This window comes from Phaethon aethereus (assembly GCF_964289735.1).
Source record: "Phaethon aethereus genome assembly, chromosome: 1".
Classification (NCBI taxonomy): domain Eukaryota; kingdom Metazoa; phylum Chordata; class Aves; order Phaethontiformes; family Phaethontidae; genus Phaethon; species Phaethon aethereus.
This window is the reverse complement of record NC_138575.1, coordinates 192,466,535-192,483,381: the sequence shown is the minus strand read 5'-3', so window position 1 is coordinate 192,483,381 and position 16,847 is coordinate 192,466,535. Positions and strand designations below refer to the sequence as shown.

The 16,847-nt window shown below is 39.1% G+C and overlaps 1 protein-coding gene across 1 annotated transcript; it reads left to right on the top strand.

The window, feature by feature from the left end:
• Window positions 1-2,164: 2,164 nt before the first annotated feature.
• On the top strand, window positions 2,165-14,461 carry NEK3 (NIMA related kinase 3; the record flags this gene model as incomplete). Its single annotated transcript, XM_082008244.1, has 15 exons — window positions 2,165-2,423; window positions 3,243-3,336; window positions 3,554-3,651; window positions 4,618-4,701; window positions 5,341-5,408; window positions 5,529-5,615; window positions 6,646-6,700; window positions 8,628-8,828; window positions 9,176-9,245; window positions 9,848-9,894; window positions 10,797-10,899; window positions 11,286-11,432; window positions 12,488-12,622; window positions 13,318-13,444; window positions 14,395-14,461. The coding sequence occupies exons 1-15, from the start codon at window positions 2,307-2,309 to the stop codon at window positions 14,459-14,461; spliced, it is 1,500 nt and encodes a 499-aa protein (XP_081864370.1). The 5' UTR covers window positions 2,165-2,306.
• Window positions 14,462-16,847: the final 2,386 nt, after the last annotated feature.

The window sequence follows — 16,847 nt, the reverse complement described above, 5'->3', positions numbered from 1 at the left end:
TCTGTTTTCAGATGGGACCTGGTCTTTGCATTTAACAAGAAACCAAACTTTGTGTACTATTGCACTATGTTTTCTCAAGAGAACCCTCCTGATCACTGGTGTGCAGCAAGTCCCAGCATCCACTTGTCCTACAAGGAGTAACACAGGATTGAATGTTCCAGTCAGGACATGGTCTAGGCAGGCAAGTCTGGTTGTCTGTTGTGGAGAAATTAACCCTGCTGCATCTCGTGGTTTATGTGCTGACCCAGGGCATCTGTGTTGTGACAGTTCTGCTCTATCATGGGTAGTGATGGGGACTGCATGGCACCAGGCTCAGGATAATATTTTTAATTTTTTTTTTTCCAATGTGGAAGTATGTGAAATGGAAATGTTTTTTCCAGCATGGAAAGCAAAATCATGGAAATCAATCTGCCAACAGAACTGCCCAAGACTTCCATGATTTGCAAGCAGCTGTAGCTGGTTTTGTCTTGTGTCTTGAGACATTTCCATAGCTTTTGTTACAAAATATCCCGTAGTTAAAGTTTTAGTTGCCCTTCTTTACCTACTGCTTATATTTCCATAGATAAAAAACAAGGTTAAAGTACATATCAAGCCACCTAAGGCTTCATTTACTTCAGTCACTAGTGCTACGCTCTGGCACAAAATAGGAACTTGCTATAGTAGAGAAACTGTGAAACTGTTAATGGGGATTTGAGCCTCGGCTTTTGTGGAACTTGGAGCCTAAAGAGCCTCTTGAGGTATTAACAGGCCTCCTACTGAGGTGCTGGGCATGGCGGGGGGAGGGGGGATGCTCTTTGGTGTTGGTAACTACGGGGAATAAGCCCCATTCGCATGTTCTCAGGAACAGAAGCGGGAAACCCTTCCTGAAGGGCCGGGCCGCCATGGCCGCACTCGGCGCTGTCTCGGAGGCCGGGCGGGGCGGGCGCTCCCGCCCGGTCTCTGAGGCAGCACCGCCCTCCTTTCTCGACCCTCCGCCCCCAGCCCAGCCCGCTGTGGGGAGGCCGGCGGTGCTGCCCGTCTCGCCTGTGGAGAAAGCTCCGGGCGTGCCCGAGAGCCTTTGCTGAGGCGCCGGCGGTTTGCGCGGCCATCTGAGGTGAGTACTCCCTCCGCGCCTCACGCGTTGAGGGCCCGGAGGGGCCTAAGGGGCTCGGGGTGGTTTTCGGCTTCCCCTTCTCGGGGCGAGGAAGCCGTAGTTACCAGCTGTAACTGCTATTAACGTGAAGCACACACCCAGTGCGCCCGTTCCCCTGAAAAACACCATCTTTAGTCACCACTCAGGAGTCTTCAGAGTTTTCAGGTAGCTTAATCCACACTTATTTTTCAGCCTCTGAGTAAATCGGTATTTTATCCTTTCAGAAACAATCAAGCCCTGAGATGCCTTCTAAAAACAAGTTATCAGCCCACTAAAACATCGTGTGCACACAGGTATATACATAACGTGATGTTTGACTCGTGGATAACTAACTTAAAAGTACCGTTGTTTTGAAGAAAGCATATAGTCTGTAAATCCAGCAAGTGTGTGGGAACGGTTCAAAGCTGTGCCAAGGGGATGTTTAGACTGGACATAATTAGGAAGCATTTCTTTACCAAGAGGGCAGTCAAACACTGGAAGAGGCTTCCTAGAGAGGTGGTTGATGCCCCAAGCCTGTCAGTGTTTAAGTGGCATTTGGGCAGTGCCCTTAATAACATGCTTTAACTTTTGGTCAGCCCTGAAATAGTCAGGCAGTTGGACTAGATAATCATTGTAGATCCCTTTCAACTGAACTATTCTATTCTATTCTATTCTAAATCTGCCAGTCATTGAGGCCTTTGCACATGGATATTGGTAACTTTTTCCATTTTCATCCTGCTTATGGTGTTTTAGGTTAGAATTGTCACTGGAAGCTTGAAGTTTATTGTTTATGTTATTTCGCCTGTGAGTTTTGTTTAGTGCTATGAAACCACTTGCAAAAGTGCAGGTAACAAAGAGAAGATGCGAAGTTGTAGGTTTATAATTTACATTTTCAAAGAGCTTCAGCATTTAAAATAAAAAAATGCAGAGATACACTGCACAATACTTTGAATTGAATTTTCTGAATGCCTCATTTTCAGCAAAATTACTATAACAGTGGTTGGAATTGTATTTACGGTAATGCTGAACAGTTGCAGGTACCCACATTTCTCAGCCATTCTCATTATTTTGCGGGTTTTTTTCTCATGCAGATTATGTTAACAAATTTCAAAAAATGAATTGAGGTCATGACAAAGCTTAGAAAATCATCCTGTGAGAGTGTTTGAAGAGAGTGTGGGGCCTAGGCTTATAAAGAATGGATGAATACAAAGTGTTGAAAGTACTAGGAGAGGGATCCTTTGGCAGAGCTCTCCTAGTTCACCACAGAATGAGTGACCAGAAGTATGCAATGAAGGAAATAAGACTTCCCATGGTAAGTGTGACATGTATATCACCTCACCCACCACTTTAAAAAAAAAAAAAAAAAATCATAATTCTGGATATATTTTTTGAAATGATGAACACTTTTGCTGAGAGTTTTGTGTATTAGAGAGTTTCATTGTATGCCTACTATATAACTATGTCTGATCTATGTTGTTGATAATAAGTAAAGTAGCAAAATCTGATCTGTTTCAGGAAGTGTGTGGTTACATTTTGGGAGGTGTAGCATACAGGAAGACACTTAGAATGAAACCTCTGTTCCCCTGGTGCCCTTGTCTGGATTCCTGTTGATTTCACTAGAACGCAGATTTCATCTGCAACACCTGATGAGGAAACTAGCCTCATATTATTGGTGGTAATCAGTAATTCAGGTTACCTTCTCTGCACTTAGCTAAGCAAAAAAATCACAAAATGGGAGGCACTGGCTTTATCGAGGCTGAAGCTCAGTTAATACCTGGGCAGTTGGCTTAATACCAAGTTCATGCAGTGTAGATTGTCAGCTTTTCCAAAGTCAGTGTGTGCTGCTTTGTTACATCACTCTGCATTTTGAAAATAGAAAAAGTCATCAGCTGAAGTAGGAAAATATCCTCTCAAATTAAAAAAAGAACCCAACCCCCCCCCCCAAACCTGAAGTCTTCAGCTCATAATAAGCCATAGATTAAAAAATGATGGGGTTTTCAAGTTTCTAAATGACTTCTTAAAATAACTGAAGAACAGTTCTTTAAAATATTTTTCATTTGGAAAGTGAGGTGCATCATGTATATTTGAAAATCTGTTAGTGCAAAATTTATATGAATACTTACATTTTCAGTCTTCATCTGACGTAGAGAACTCAAGGAAGGAAGCAGTTCTTCTGGCTAAAATGAAACATCCAAATATCGTTGCCTATAAAGAATCATTTGAAGGTGAATATAAAAAACTTAAAATACCTTTATTTGTTTAAAGTTGCATACTCTTGAGGGATCACAATTACTTTTTTTGTTGTTTATAATACATGTTACAAAAAATACATGGTTATTGTAATATATAATACATAGCATGTAGTCAGAGCTTTATAGTAAAAATAATATACTTACCCTGCTAATGAAAATACTAATTATTCTTAAATTACCTAAAATTTAGCTGATGGACATCTGTATATAGTGATGGAATATTGTGATGATGGAGATCTAATGCAAAAGATTAAACACCAAAGAGGGAAGTTGTTCCCTGAAGATACGGTAAGAAAAGACAGCATTTGGAACCAAGGACCTAGGAATCCTTCTTCACGTAAACTGAAGCACCCTGCATCACATAAAACAAGTTATGGATATACAAACACCTTGAAGTACCTTAAATGAAACAAAGGCGCTTATAGATAGAATAGGAGCATTATTTCTGTGATAATTTCCATCAGAACAGGATGAGAATTGGACTGAAAGGAATAAAAAACAAATTGTTGTCTTTATCTGAGAAATGTGCAGGCAATGTGAAAAAGAGTCAGGTTTGCATGCATAAATTTCTGCAATTAACTAAGAATTTAACACAAACTTCAGACAGAATTTAAAGCACAGTAAGAGGTTCTTCAAATGAAAAGTAAATAAAGCACTCTGGTAAGATAAATTAAACTAGTCAGGAGACTAAATGCTTGCATTTTATGCAGCGATTAAATGTTTAAACCATACAGCATGCATTAACTCCTTTTATCAGAGAGGCTATAAAATTACTTAGCAGAAGGTCCAAAGTGACATTGTAGTGATTGAAAATTACTCCTTGCCACAGTTAGAAGCATCATCTTAGTTAAAATGAAATGACCAGAATCCTCACCTAATCTAATAGTTAGATTGGCCAAGCACCTCTAAGAACTTTATTTTGTACTTTTTAAAAGAATATATTTCCTTAGAAACAGTATGTTATCTCAGTGTGGTTTTTCGTATGTTTTTTCTTTTTAATTTGCTAATTTACTATGAAATTGTAATTGGCATGCTTATGTAATTGGCAAGCATTCCTAGCTTCACTGTTGTTATGTATTATTAGGGTTTTCTAGACACAGGTAGCAAACATTCCTTCTGCTATGTTAAAATATACTTTGTCTTAAAGAATTCAGTCTTTCATGCTGACTGGAGGCCATTATGCTAGAGTTTAACTCTCAGATATTCTGAACATGGGGGCATTGAGCTGTTATAACTCTTAGTTAATCTTTTCAGATCCTTCACTGGTTTGTGCAGATGTGCCTGGGTGTGAAGCATATTCATGATAAACGTGTGTTGCACAGGGATATCAAATCCAAGGTGAACAGAGCAAGCTTGTTGCTGTTAATAAACTCTCTTCTGCATGCAAAAGTTCAACTCCCTTTTTCATGATTTCCTGTTACTGCTGCATGCTGTGTTCTTCATTTAGGCTTAGGTAAATGACATTGTTGAGTGAATGGGATGAGGTAATATTGTGGGAGTAAACATCATCTAAGTATAGCTACACCCTTCATATACTCACTGCTGATAGTGCCAATTGCTTGTGACAGCATATAATTTAAAACGATAACAGAAGTATAATAAGTGTATGGAGTATGCAGTTTGTAAATGTCTCGCCTCTCATTTTCTCTTTTTGTCTCTTTCCTAGCAGAAAGAAATTCAGAAGAAAGTGTGACCTTAGTAGTTTGAGTACAACATAGAGATTAAGGCATTGCTAAGCTCTGATTCTTCTTCTGCTACTGATGTTGGGGCTTTAGGCCCATATAATCTCTCTATTTCCCTGTAAACTCAACATAGTTCTTAACTTTTTTTTGGCAGAAATATTAGGAGAAGCAAGTACAAGGAAATACAAAGATAAAATATCAGAAGTGGTTGTCACTGTGTTTTCTGTATATACAAACCACAGAAATGTTTCCTAGATGGATATTTATGTAAATCTGTCCTTCCCTTGAAATGCAGAATGTCTTCCTCACTCAAAATGGAAAGGTCAAACTGGGAGATTTTGGATCTGCACGCCTTCTTGCACAGTATGTGGATATCCCCACTGATCTCAGCAGGTGTAAAGTTTTATTTTGCCATTGATAAATAGTACAGATGTCTTAAATAATTACTTTTTATCTGGCATTTCTTCTTTGTCTTTTCAATAGTCCAGTGTCATATGCTTGCACATATGTGGGAACTCCTTATTACGTACCTCCAGAAATATGGGAAAACATGCCATACAACAACAAAAGGTATTTGTGTTTTCAGTGGTCACAAATAATGCCTGACTGATGTGCATCTTTTTGTTGTTGTCTCAATCTGGCTTTGTAGCTTGGAGAAGATATTGAACTAAGGAATATTTAGAAAAAGGTAATTACAGGTTTTTAAGATGAAAAGGCCTAAATTCCTGTCTACTTAGGTAATTGAGTGTACAATATCTTTAGTCTTAAAAGACTGAAAACTAGTGTGCAGACCTCTTTGCATTTGGGAGAGTAAATATATACATACACACATATGTATATATGTATGTACATATGTGTTTGTGTCTTTTGGCTGGTCTTATTTTTTAAGCTCTTCTTGCCAGTCACAATAATGTAGGGATGATGGCTACTGAACTGACGACTTAAATTTATAGAGCCCAGTTATTCTAATCCTTATGCAAGGACTTCTGAAAGTATCTTGATAGTATGATGTTTATAGCTTCCTCCCTCTCCAAAATACTAAGTCTTTTTATATCCCCTCCCCTAGATCTGTTCTGTGACCCTAGTTGTACCTGAACCAAGTGACTCATTTTCCACAGGAGAGAAGAAACCTTCTAGTGGTTAAGTTTTTGCAAGAAAGGCATCAGTTGCTTCTTGTGTAGACGGTAGAACTCACTTCGGGTGGAAGATGATTTTTTCTTTCTCAGTAGGAGAATTCTCATTGGCAAGGACAGAATTCCAACTCTCAGAATTAGGATCATCTGTCTGCCATCTGATGCTAAGGGCCATCGAATACAAAGGCTTTAAAGTGTGGAAGGATAAATATTGTTGCAGCAAATTGCTCAGGAGACATTCTGGAAATAAAAAATGTATGACAGTCATCCTTTTTTACGTTAGGGTGGGATAAAATAACCATTTCCACTGGAGACGTTAAACACATAATTTTATTGTCTTTTATGGTTACCTTTATTTTTAGCTTATCAATTCTTTTATGTACACATAAATAATTTCACTTTTTCTAGGCAGGATATCAAATGGTAATTTTTGGCTCAAAATTTCTGATCTTTCTCTATACCTACAGTGATATATGGTCTCTGGGATGTATTCTGTATGAACTGTGCACTCTTAGACATCCAGTAAGTATAGCTTTATTGTTATCAGAAAAGTTTTGGAATTCCTTAAAATATAATTAGCAGTTAGCTATAGTTTGATGGGTTCATGGTCAATTATATATTTGACTGATGTGTTTGCTGCTGCTTCTGAAAGAGTGAAGTACTTCTCCACCCTTCCCACCCCTCTTTCATTATATGCCTTCTGTTTTTCAGCAGTTTTTGGACCTGTTGGACCCTTCTCTGAAACACTCAACTTTCTAAACTGTTAGAAAGCAATTCTTTTTTTTTTATTTTCTTGATTCATTTTCCTCAATATCAGTGAGGTGATCTGGACCTTATTAAGGAATCCAGCAGGTGCCAGACTGGTTCCAGATATCTGTAGGGATGTTGCAATGAGCATTGTGTTTTACACGATCAAGATGATCACTAAAGATGGAGACAAGGACACTCAAAATCTTTGCTAATAAGCATATATTGTATGCACGTATAACAAAATATAGTAAACAATAAGTGGTGTTGTACCTTGCATCAGTGATATACTTGTTTGCTTCTTCTCCAAATTAAACAAGTCCAAGCAGTGTCCTATTGGGAACCTTGATGGAAGGTTCTGTCTCTCTGTTATTTCTGGGACACTGCCTTTTACAGTGTTGATTCTATGCTTCCTATGTGTTACCATCATCTGGCTTCTACATACAGACTCATGGCTAACATGAGACCCCTTATCAGGATATGTTTGCTTTGGAAGAAAATTAGATCACCCTAATTTAAGGTCGTTTTGTCTTAGTTTTTTATAAGCAGCAGTTTCCTTTCATTGATCTAATACTATACCTTGAAATCCTATGTATCGGCAAAAGATTCTCTACAGCTGCGACTGCTAGCAGTACAAGAGTTTAGAAGTTTATACTGTACGTGACTGAGTGATAAAGTCTGTGCATAGGCCTGTGTTAGCCTAAGTAGGTCTGTGGCAAGGCTTCAGCAGTGTCACAGCTATTCAGGCAGCGCTCAGATCTGGGATACCAAGGAATGGACCATCCTCTTTTTAGCAGCAGTGAAAAACTATGTATCTGCTTTTATGTGATGGTCACATATGCTCTTGCATAATCTATCAGGTGATATAAAAGGATGCCGCATGCCGCGGATGCTTGGCACTCTGCAGCCAAGCCAGCGGGCTGTACTGTAAGAAAACGTTCTGCATGGTGATAGTAGTTCTCAGCCATTTTTGCTCAGGCTGTTGCCATCCATGATTATAGTTGTCCCCGCTGACATTGCAGTCTCCGACGACTTGTACTTGGAAGCTGTAATTCCTGACTGAAGATTGGTTAACAGTTAGCTGAGAAAAACAACAACTGAAGCCTTCATGTAGATTTTGAAGAGGATACTTGTGCCTTGATAGGCTACCCTTGATGATTATTCTTTTTTAAAAATCAAAGTCTGCATCTTTCCTGGCTTACAGTTTCAATCCTGCAGTTTAATTCTGATCTCAAGTATATGAAGTAAAGGACGCTATAAAGATCCAAATTTTCGCAGTGCTATATTCCTACAAAAATAAAATCTGAACAATCCTAAATTTATAGGGGTAACTCCCACCTGGTTTCCAGTTGTACAGGTTATTGTTTGCAATGTCCATTATGATCTGGTTTTAGTCAAACTTTGTTTTCAAACTGTGATGTTTTCATTCTCAGTGAATTATATTTCTGTCATTGTTAACATAAATAAACATAATAGTCCTAAAAAATGTACAGGAAAATTACCGATGTGTTCACTCAGGGTCATTATTCCACACCTCTGAATTACAGCCCTGAAACTGTCAAACTGGGAACCAAATCAGCATGGTAATAGGGGCCCTACACAGATACAATGCCATGGTGTACAGTTGCTCTTAAATTATGTCAGCTTCTTTCTACCTCATGCTTAAACTCTGTCCTCTGATGCGAATTTATTTTTAATGCAGTTTCAAGCCAACAGCTGGAAACATCTCATTCTTAAGATATGCAAAGGGTCCTACAAGCCACTACCATCTCACTATTCCTATGAACTTCATTACTTAACAAAACTGATGTTTAAGAGAAATCCCCAGAATCGTCCATCAGCCAGTACTATTCTTGCAAGAGGTTGCTTAACCAAACTTATAAAAAATTGTTTGCCTTCTGAGGTATGGTATATTCCTTGTCTCTAGATCTAAACAATAGTATGTACATTTTAGATGCTAAATCAGTTTCTATTGTAGTTTGTTAGTGTATAACAGTATGAAATGTAGTGTTGTGTAGGTCGTACTCTAAAAGCCACAAACACAGTTGTAGACTTCTCAGACAACTGAGTTTTTAGAAGCGTTTGTTTTGAAAATAAAAGCTGAATATTGACATGATGCTGCTAAAATTAGATATTGTTAGCTGTAACAGTGCTTTTGTATAGTAAGTTTATTTTTAACCAATAGCATATACAGTAATTTGAGGAAGATTAATATGGTACTGTAGTTGCATCTCTTCATACACATTCCAGATGACAACTGAGTTTGCACAGGTATTAAAGAAAACCAAGAAACATGAAAGCAATGCAGCAAGACCAAAGGGTAAGTGAGCAACATTTTTCTTGATTTAAGGAATGACAAAATGACTAGGAGTTGTAAGAACTTAAATACAGCTATAAAACTTTAGTATTATATGTTCAAATCTACTTTTAATTATTTCAAAATCTAGTATTATTGAACTTGTATGGAAAAATGCTTGAAGGGCATAAATTATATTCCAACATGAGAAATACAGTGCAGAGCTGCAATATATACACTGTCAGTCTTAAGACTTGTGCTAGAATTAAACTTTTCAATTTTAAAATAAGCAAAACTTTTAGCTGTTGCATATATTTTAAATATGACAGTGCTTTCTTTCACATACTATGGTGAAGCAAGTTATTTTCATTATTTAATTTTTAGAGAGAATGTTGGATTTTTTCTTCTGCATAAATTTAGCTACACCAAAATTCGTACACATTTGGAACTCAGGAGTAGAGGGACTCCCTGTTTAAAATAAGCTATGTTGACAGGACTGTGAAGAAACTTTCACATAAATTTCATTGCTTGGTTCAGTGGTGTTGCTGTCATACCTCTGGAATACCACTTTACCACAAATGTTTGCCAAAGATATTAATTCTTGAACCTGTTCCTTAATGTATCAGGTAATGTCATGGCTGGTGGAAGCTCAAATAATAAGAAAGAAAATAGGGTAAGTATTCAAATATAAATATAATATTTGTATTTTAGTAATTTAGAATGTTCTGTATTCTAGAAAAGTTCATATGGAAAATTATTAGTATGCTAAACCATAGATCAGCCTACTAGGTCAGCTATCATTTGTACTCAAATTGCAGTTTTCCTGTGCATTTCCCACCACTCTAACATTTTGGTGCTTCTCACATTTAGTTTAGTTCCAAAATGGATTTCCTTATAGCTCTGTCAAAAAAAACCAAACCAAAAACCCCTCTCCTGTTTTTCTAAGTTTTGGGATACTGCAAAAATTGATGCATTTTCTTTGCTTTAGGGACATATTTTGAACAGGCTGCCATGAAAACAGTCTAGTCTGGACATAATTCTCACTAGGTTTTAGGGCCCATGTGAGATTTCAGGTGAGGAGAGTTAAGCCACAGGTGGCTGAGAAGTTACCTGTGGGTACATTATAGCATAGCCTGGCTCAGCCATATTGGGTATGTGTTTCAAAACACATTGCTAGTAGGGTGTTTTTTTTTCTTTTAATAGACCTGTCAATCTGAGAAGCTTAATATTTGGGTGTATCTTGTTTTCCCTGGGAACATGGCTCATTTTTCCTTATATTGCTACTGTTCTTAAATGCAAAAAAATAAAACCACAAATTGTGTCAAGTAACTACATATGTGCTTAGCTTCAAAAACTGAGATTGTCAGTTAAAAAAGGGCATTCTGTGTGAAATGCAGTGCAATAATAGATGCAGTATAATTACAGCTGCCTTCATGGTGTCAGTGGTTTAGTTTTCAGATCTTTAGACCAGCCATTTTGCAGCAAAAGTAAAATAATTAGCACCGTGTTAATATTACTGCTTTGTTTTTCTGGACAACAAGGATAATGGTTAATACAGTCTTTATTCTTTTAAAGCAAAGTAAAGACGAAGGTAGCAAGCATAGCCCCTTAGAATGGAAAAATATTAATAAGGATTTGAGTGACAACAAAAAGGAACAAAGGAAATCTGATGAAGAGGGTAAGCATTACAGTTTTAAGGCTTGTGCATTTCATACTATGTAGTGATATCTAAATGTCAATGATCAGTCATTTAAACGGGTAGAGCGTACAAGTCTGCACCGATCGAAAACCATGCCACTGTCTGTTACTTCTGCAATTACATTGATTCTTACCACTCATCCGAGATTTAAAAAAAATATATAAAAATCTTGGCAAAATATTATGTTTGAAAAACATTTGGTATAGAGTAAATGTATGGGGAACTCTTCTACCAAGTGCAGACTTGTACCCACAGAATCAAACATTGCTGTTAGTGAGGTGCTGTATGCTTAATACTAGTTTACATGGACAGAGAATTGAGTTAGATGCTGGTTATCATGCTTTTTTTTTTTGTTGCAATTACAGCAGAAACTTCTGACATCCTCCCAGGAATTCCTGATCTGTCACACTCCCATAGGAAGCAATGGGAAAAGAGGATATCCAATACTGTAGTGGATGTCCTGGAAAATGCACCCTTGCTTTCTTCCAGTTTTACGTCTGAAGAGGCTAAAAGTAAGATTTAATTAAATGTGGTTTTAATTCAAGTAATGTCAGTGGTTGTTTACAGGTTTTAAAAGCCAAAACTTTACAGGGCATATTTAAAATTATGTAAACATATTTGAAAGTATTTTATTAAGAAACACTCAAAAGGTCCACTGTGCTGAAGAGAATTTCTTAGTGGTCTTGTGTGACAGGAGGGTTGCAAGGAGCGATGAAAGCCACAGATAACACTAGCAACTATAAAATTACAATCTTTGCTAAGAAGTTAGCCTACCAACCCTCTCTTACTATGCTGTTTGTGTGGGTAACACTGAGGAATTCATTTGAAGCAGAATGCAGCTGCCTGTCTTTCACATACAGCATACTATTGGGAGCATGCAACATCTGTACCTCTACTTCTGTTGTCATTTAACTTACAGGTAATGCCAAAGACAAGAACTACTAATGATGTACCTCAGATGTGAGGCAGAGATTCTTCCTTCTTCTACATCACTTAATGTGGGGTTTCTTCTGAAAAATGTGTCAATTTTAAAATGCCCCACACTGTACATGATTGTTGTAATTATTTCATGTGATTACGGATATGTATTCTAAGTAAATGTGAATAGATGCTATTGAAATAAATAATCAAGATAGGAGTAGTAAGAAAATTCCCAAGCTGTGGTAGGAAAGTTACATGATAATTATAGGCAGTGCAGTGGAAGAGGACAGAAGAATGCATGTATTTAGGTGTTCTGCTATTAAAAGGCACAAAAATGGCCACAGGCTCCATTTTGTGAGATTTATAGAGCCACTAAATAAGCTTGCGGAGATTCTGACTCCTCACAGCCCTCAGGCAGTTTCTGCTGACTCCCCGACAGCGGAAGGCTCCACTGTGGCCTTCTGTAATTTTCTTTCCCCTTAATGCTGATAGTGTCAACCTCAGCATGTGGAGAGGTCAGCAGCGCTACAGCTGAAAAAACCTAGACTTTTTTCTTCCTGTATTTCTCTCTTGAATGTGATCTTTGTAATATACACTGCTAATGCAATTTTATCTAAGCAGTATTTATTAATGATTTTATACCTAGGTGGCTGTGTTATAAACTACAGTGAAAGTAAGCCACGTAAACAATGGAACAAGGAAACTCCTCAGACCCTGATGAATATTCTCAGTAATGCAGATGTCAGCTTAGCATTTAAAACATACACAATTTATAAACCAGGTAAATCCCCAGTTTGTGGGCAAACATTTTTGCAAACAGGTTTATTAATAAAGACTTTCTTTTTTTTACATACTTAGCCCCTATGTCTAGAGATTGTGCACTTGAGTTCATGTCACAACAGGCTGTTTTGTTTGGGTTTTTTTAAGTTTACCAAATGAAATGTGGACTTAGAAAAATCCAAGCTGAGAATTCATAAGTGACTGTACATCTCCACTACATTTCTTTATGAAGAACTTTCACTTGCAGCTCAATAGCCGAATGAGGTTGTGACATGAACGCAGTGATGTCAGAGCCATGCGGTTTCCAGCCTGCTAAGCGGTGTGGTGTATGCGTTAGGCAGGTGCAATAAATAGGCTGTAGCCCTATCAGGTAAATCCACCTTCACTAAATCAGTATTTTGAAGACAGGATAGTAAGATGGCATGTCAATAGATAACCGTAGTCTACAGAAGTAAGACGGCATGTCAATAGATAACCATAGTCTATAGATGTGCACAGCCGCAGTCCTAACTACTTGTTCTGCCCTTCAGTTGCATTGTTAGTTTATCTCCTCACTTAAAATAGGTAACAGCTTGTACTGGGTTCTGCTAAGAACTGGGCACAAATTAGAGGGACTATATTGTATTTATGTTCTTAATAATTTTATTTTTTAAAACAAAGGATTTTGGTGACATTTTCATTTTTTTCCTCTCAAAGCTTCTGAAAATATATTCAGAGGCCCACTTTCCGATCAAACTGAAGCATCTGATGAAGTAGATGGTGAACATGAAGCTGTTGTCATAGATTCTGAGAGACTTGAGCCTAGATCTGATGAAGATGACACGTATGTCCAAATGACATCCTTGTGTTTTTGTTTTCTTTGGTTCCTCAAAGTGATTTTTCCAAAACAAGATTCCCCTGAAAAAAAAATCAGTATATTTCTCAGCATCTAAATTCATCCCCCTCTTACCTAATGATATTCAAATTTAGTAGCATTTGATATCTTACAGGTTTTCTTTGCTATATTTATAGTTATTGGTGGCACTGAGATTAAACAGGTCACTTGTTATTAGCAGATATGCTAATAATTTGCTGATGACTTTGGAAAAATGAAAGCATGAGATGAAATTAGGTCCACAGTAAAGTGCAAAATCTTCTTCCATGAAGCATCTTTGTAGTCTGACCTTGAAATCAGATAATCGGTGGCAAATCTGCTTGCCTAGTGATGTGTTTGCTGTATTTGTGTATTATTCTTCTTACTCTTTCATGCATAGTGCAATAAAATCACCTTGGTACCTACTTATTGAGACATATTTGTAGAAATCTTTTAACCTCTATGTTAGTGACCCACTTCTCTTGTTTTTGAAAGTGCAGAGTGTATATCAACACACTCTGAACAGAAATACTGTATTTAAGAGACGTGTATGTTTGGGGGGGCATGTCTTGGATTCTCAGAATCTCAGTTTATGTATTTTTTTATTTTTGCGTCACTTGAAGATGAACTACTTAGGCATGTATTACTGCAGTTCAGCTGCAAGCTGTTAATATCAACGCATTTGCAGTCTCTTAGTATGTGCATTTGGTTTTGCTTTTGATGAAACTTATTTGGGTAAATTCAGAAGAGAACATCTATGGGTTCCTTAATCACAACGGTGCAGGAAGGAAGTCTCTCGTGTTGATATTTTTAATATAATCTCTCCTAATGCTACAATAATTTTAGGGAAAGAAAAGGAAATAAAGATTAATAAAGTTGTATTTTGCTTTGCAATGTAACCTTTTAAAATCTATTTTTAGGGACTTTGAGGAAGATGACCCAGACTGGGTGTCAGAATTGAAAATGATGTTGAAACACAGTGACTGAAAACCTGAATTTACCTACAATAACTGAAGTTAGGCTTGCCAGTATTTATAATCTAAATCATTGTTGTTAATAGTCGTAGTTATTAATAAAATTCTTTCAGTCAAAAAATTCTGAGTGGCCATGTTTTCTATACCACAAAACAGGGTGGAAAATGCATAACAAACTTTTTTAGCTAGAACACTTGCAAATAATTAAACAAATCGAGATATTAAATGTATTTGGAGTTGGTAATAGGTTTGCATAAATGTTCAGTCTAAAGCATTAGTGCCAATAGCATTGTTCAAACTGCCCCCTTGTCGTATTTCAAAAAGATGGTGTAGCACTGTGAGAGTGTGTAAAGTTTCTTTTCCTGACTCCACAGTGAAACACTACGCAGTAGGAACAGCTGATCTTGTCTGAAGGACATATTATGGAAAACATTTAGCTATGCTAAATATTTGAAGCTTTAGTTCATGCAATTATCAGTCCTCTGAAAACTCCTGAGGCTGAGCTTTTGCCTTAATTACTTTAAGGAAAAGGTTTTTATATGTGCCATTGTATGTGTGGAAGGAAGCTAACTTGTTCATAAATAAGGACGAATTTTCTAATTTTGACAAGGAGACGCACTTCTGCTACAGGAGAGCATTGTGGGCAATGCCATGTGCAGCCTCTGTCCTGGCTAGTGGGTACTAAATATTCATTTCACAGGAGAAGCAAGGCGGGGAGAGCAGAAACACTCTGCAGACGAATTCTGGGGAAGCTGTTCTGGACTGTGTCCATGTAATAATATAAAAGAACAATAAATATGAAAAGCTTTAGGAAATCGGTAGATTTGGTACAGAGCACCTCATGTGTTGCACATCGGCAGGTACTCGAGGCTTTGCCAAGGACTTAAGAACTTGAGGCAGTCGAGATTTTCTTTCGGGCCACCCTAGTCCCGTTACTGACCACTCAAAGCAAAAGACGCTCGTCGTGGGAGGAAGGTGCGATCTGCGTGAGGGAAATAAGGCTCCTGCTGCGCCCGACTGGCCCTCGCCCTTCCCCGACGCTGCTCCGGGCCTGGCTGCAGGCCTTGCCGCCGCTTCAAACGCCACACCTCCGTCGGGGGGGCGCGGAGGCTGGGGAGGGCTCCTCCCCCTGGCCGGGGGCGCTCCGGACACGGCTGGGCGCACGCAGGTACCGCGTACCCCGGCGGCGGGCCGGGCCTGGCCGAGACGGGCCGGGCCGGGCCGGAGGGGAGGGAGACCCCGGCAAGGGCTGCCCGCCCTGCGCGCCCCGTCGCTATGGCGACAGCAGCACAACTGGGGCGGGAAGGGCGGCGGGGAGCGATTCCCCAGCGCGGCGAGCACACCGGCACCCTTGCCATCTTCCACACCGGCACCCCTGGCAGGTGGTGGCGGTCGAGCCCCACCACCCTGCCCGAGCTCCGGCCCTGCCGCCGTCGCCTCCCCAGCGCCCCACTTCCATCGAGCTGCCCGCAGAGGCAAGGCCTTGGGCGGTGAGAGGCCTGGGTGTACCGCAGGGCGAGGGGGCCGGCCCTGGCGGGCAGCGCCCCCGCCCCGCCCGGGGCAGCTCCTCATACCAGTGTGAGAGGCCCACTCGTCCCGAGTGGCTGCTTCTCACCGGTGGCTACGAACAGCAGTTGGCTTTGACCCAGATGCCAGCATTATAAACGCCCGAAGGGTACCCTGCCTGTGCTGTCGGAAGGGGTCCTCAGAAACTGCCCGTCACGGAGCCCGCACAGGCTCCCGAGGTAGTCTGTTACAGAGCTTGTTACAGAACTGCTAAGAACAGTTTTATAATGTTTGCTCCTATTTAGCTGTGTACGTTCGCTTACGGATACGTTGCAAGTACCCAGTGACATTACCCTTTCTGCCAGAGGTTTCCAAATGTCTGCTAAGGCCCAGCTGCACTTGGCTGCAGTCTCCTGCAAAATGCAGTGGCTTTTCTTTTTGCTGCTGACATTAGATCACATTAGTTTAAACTAAATCGACATGAAATAGATAACTTCATTTTTTCCATTAAAAGAACAAGTCTGCAGTATTGTTAACTTGAGGAAATAATGAGTCAGAGTATTCAGAAAACATAATCTTACATAGCACTGTCTGCTGCCTTTTCATGTTTTTAACTTCAGGGTGTACTAGGACTAAGTTTCAGGCTTTTCTTTGAAACTCATGAACTTGCTGCTTATTGAAAGTTCAGATCCGCAATAATTTGCAGACTTCCAAGAGATGACATTTTGAGGAAGAATCATCAGCAGTAATAAAACTGTGATAAAATGTGACAAAAATGACAGAAAAGGTAGTGTATTGGGTTTTTAGTACAAACTCAGATGTTACAGCACTGACTACATGCAATACTAATTTGGGAACTTTTTTTATTTTAGACACTGCTTTAAGAGGAAGAC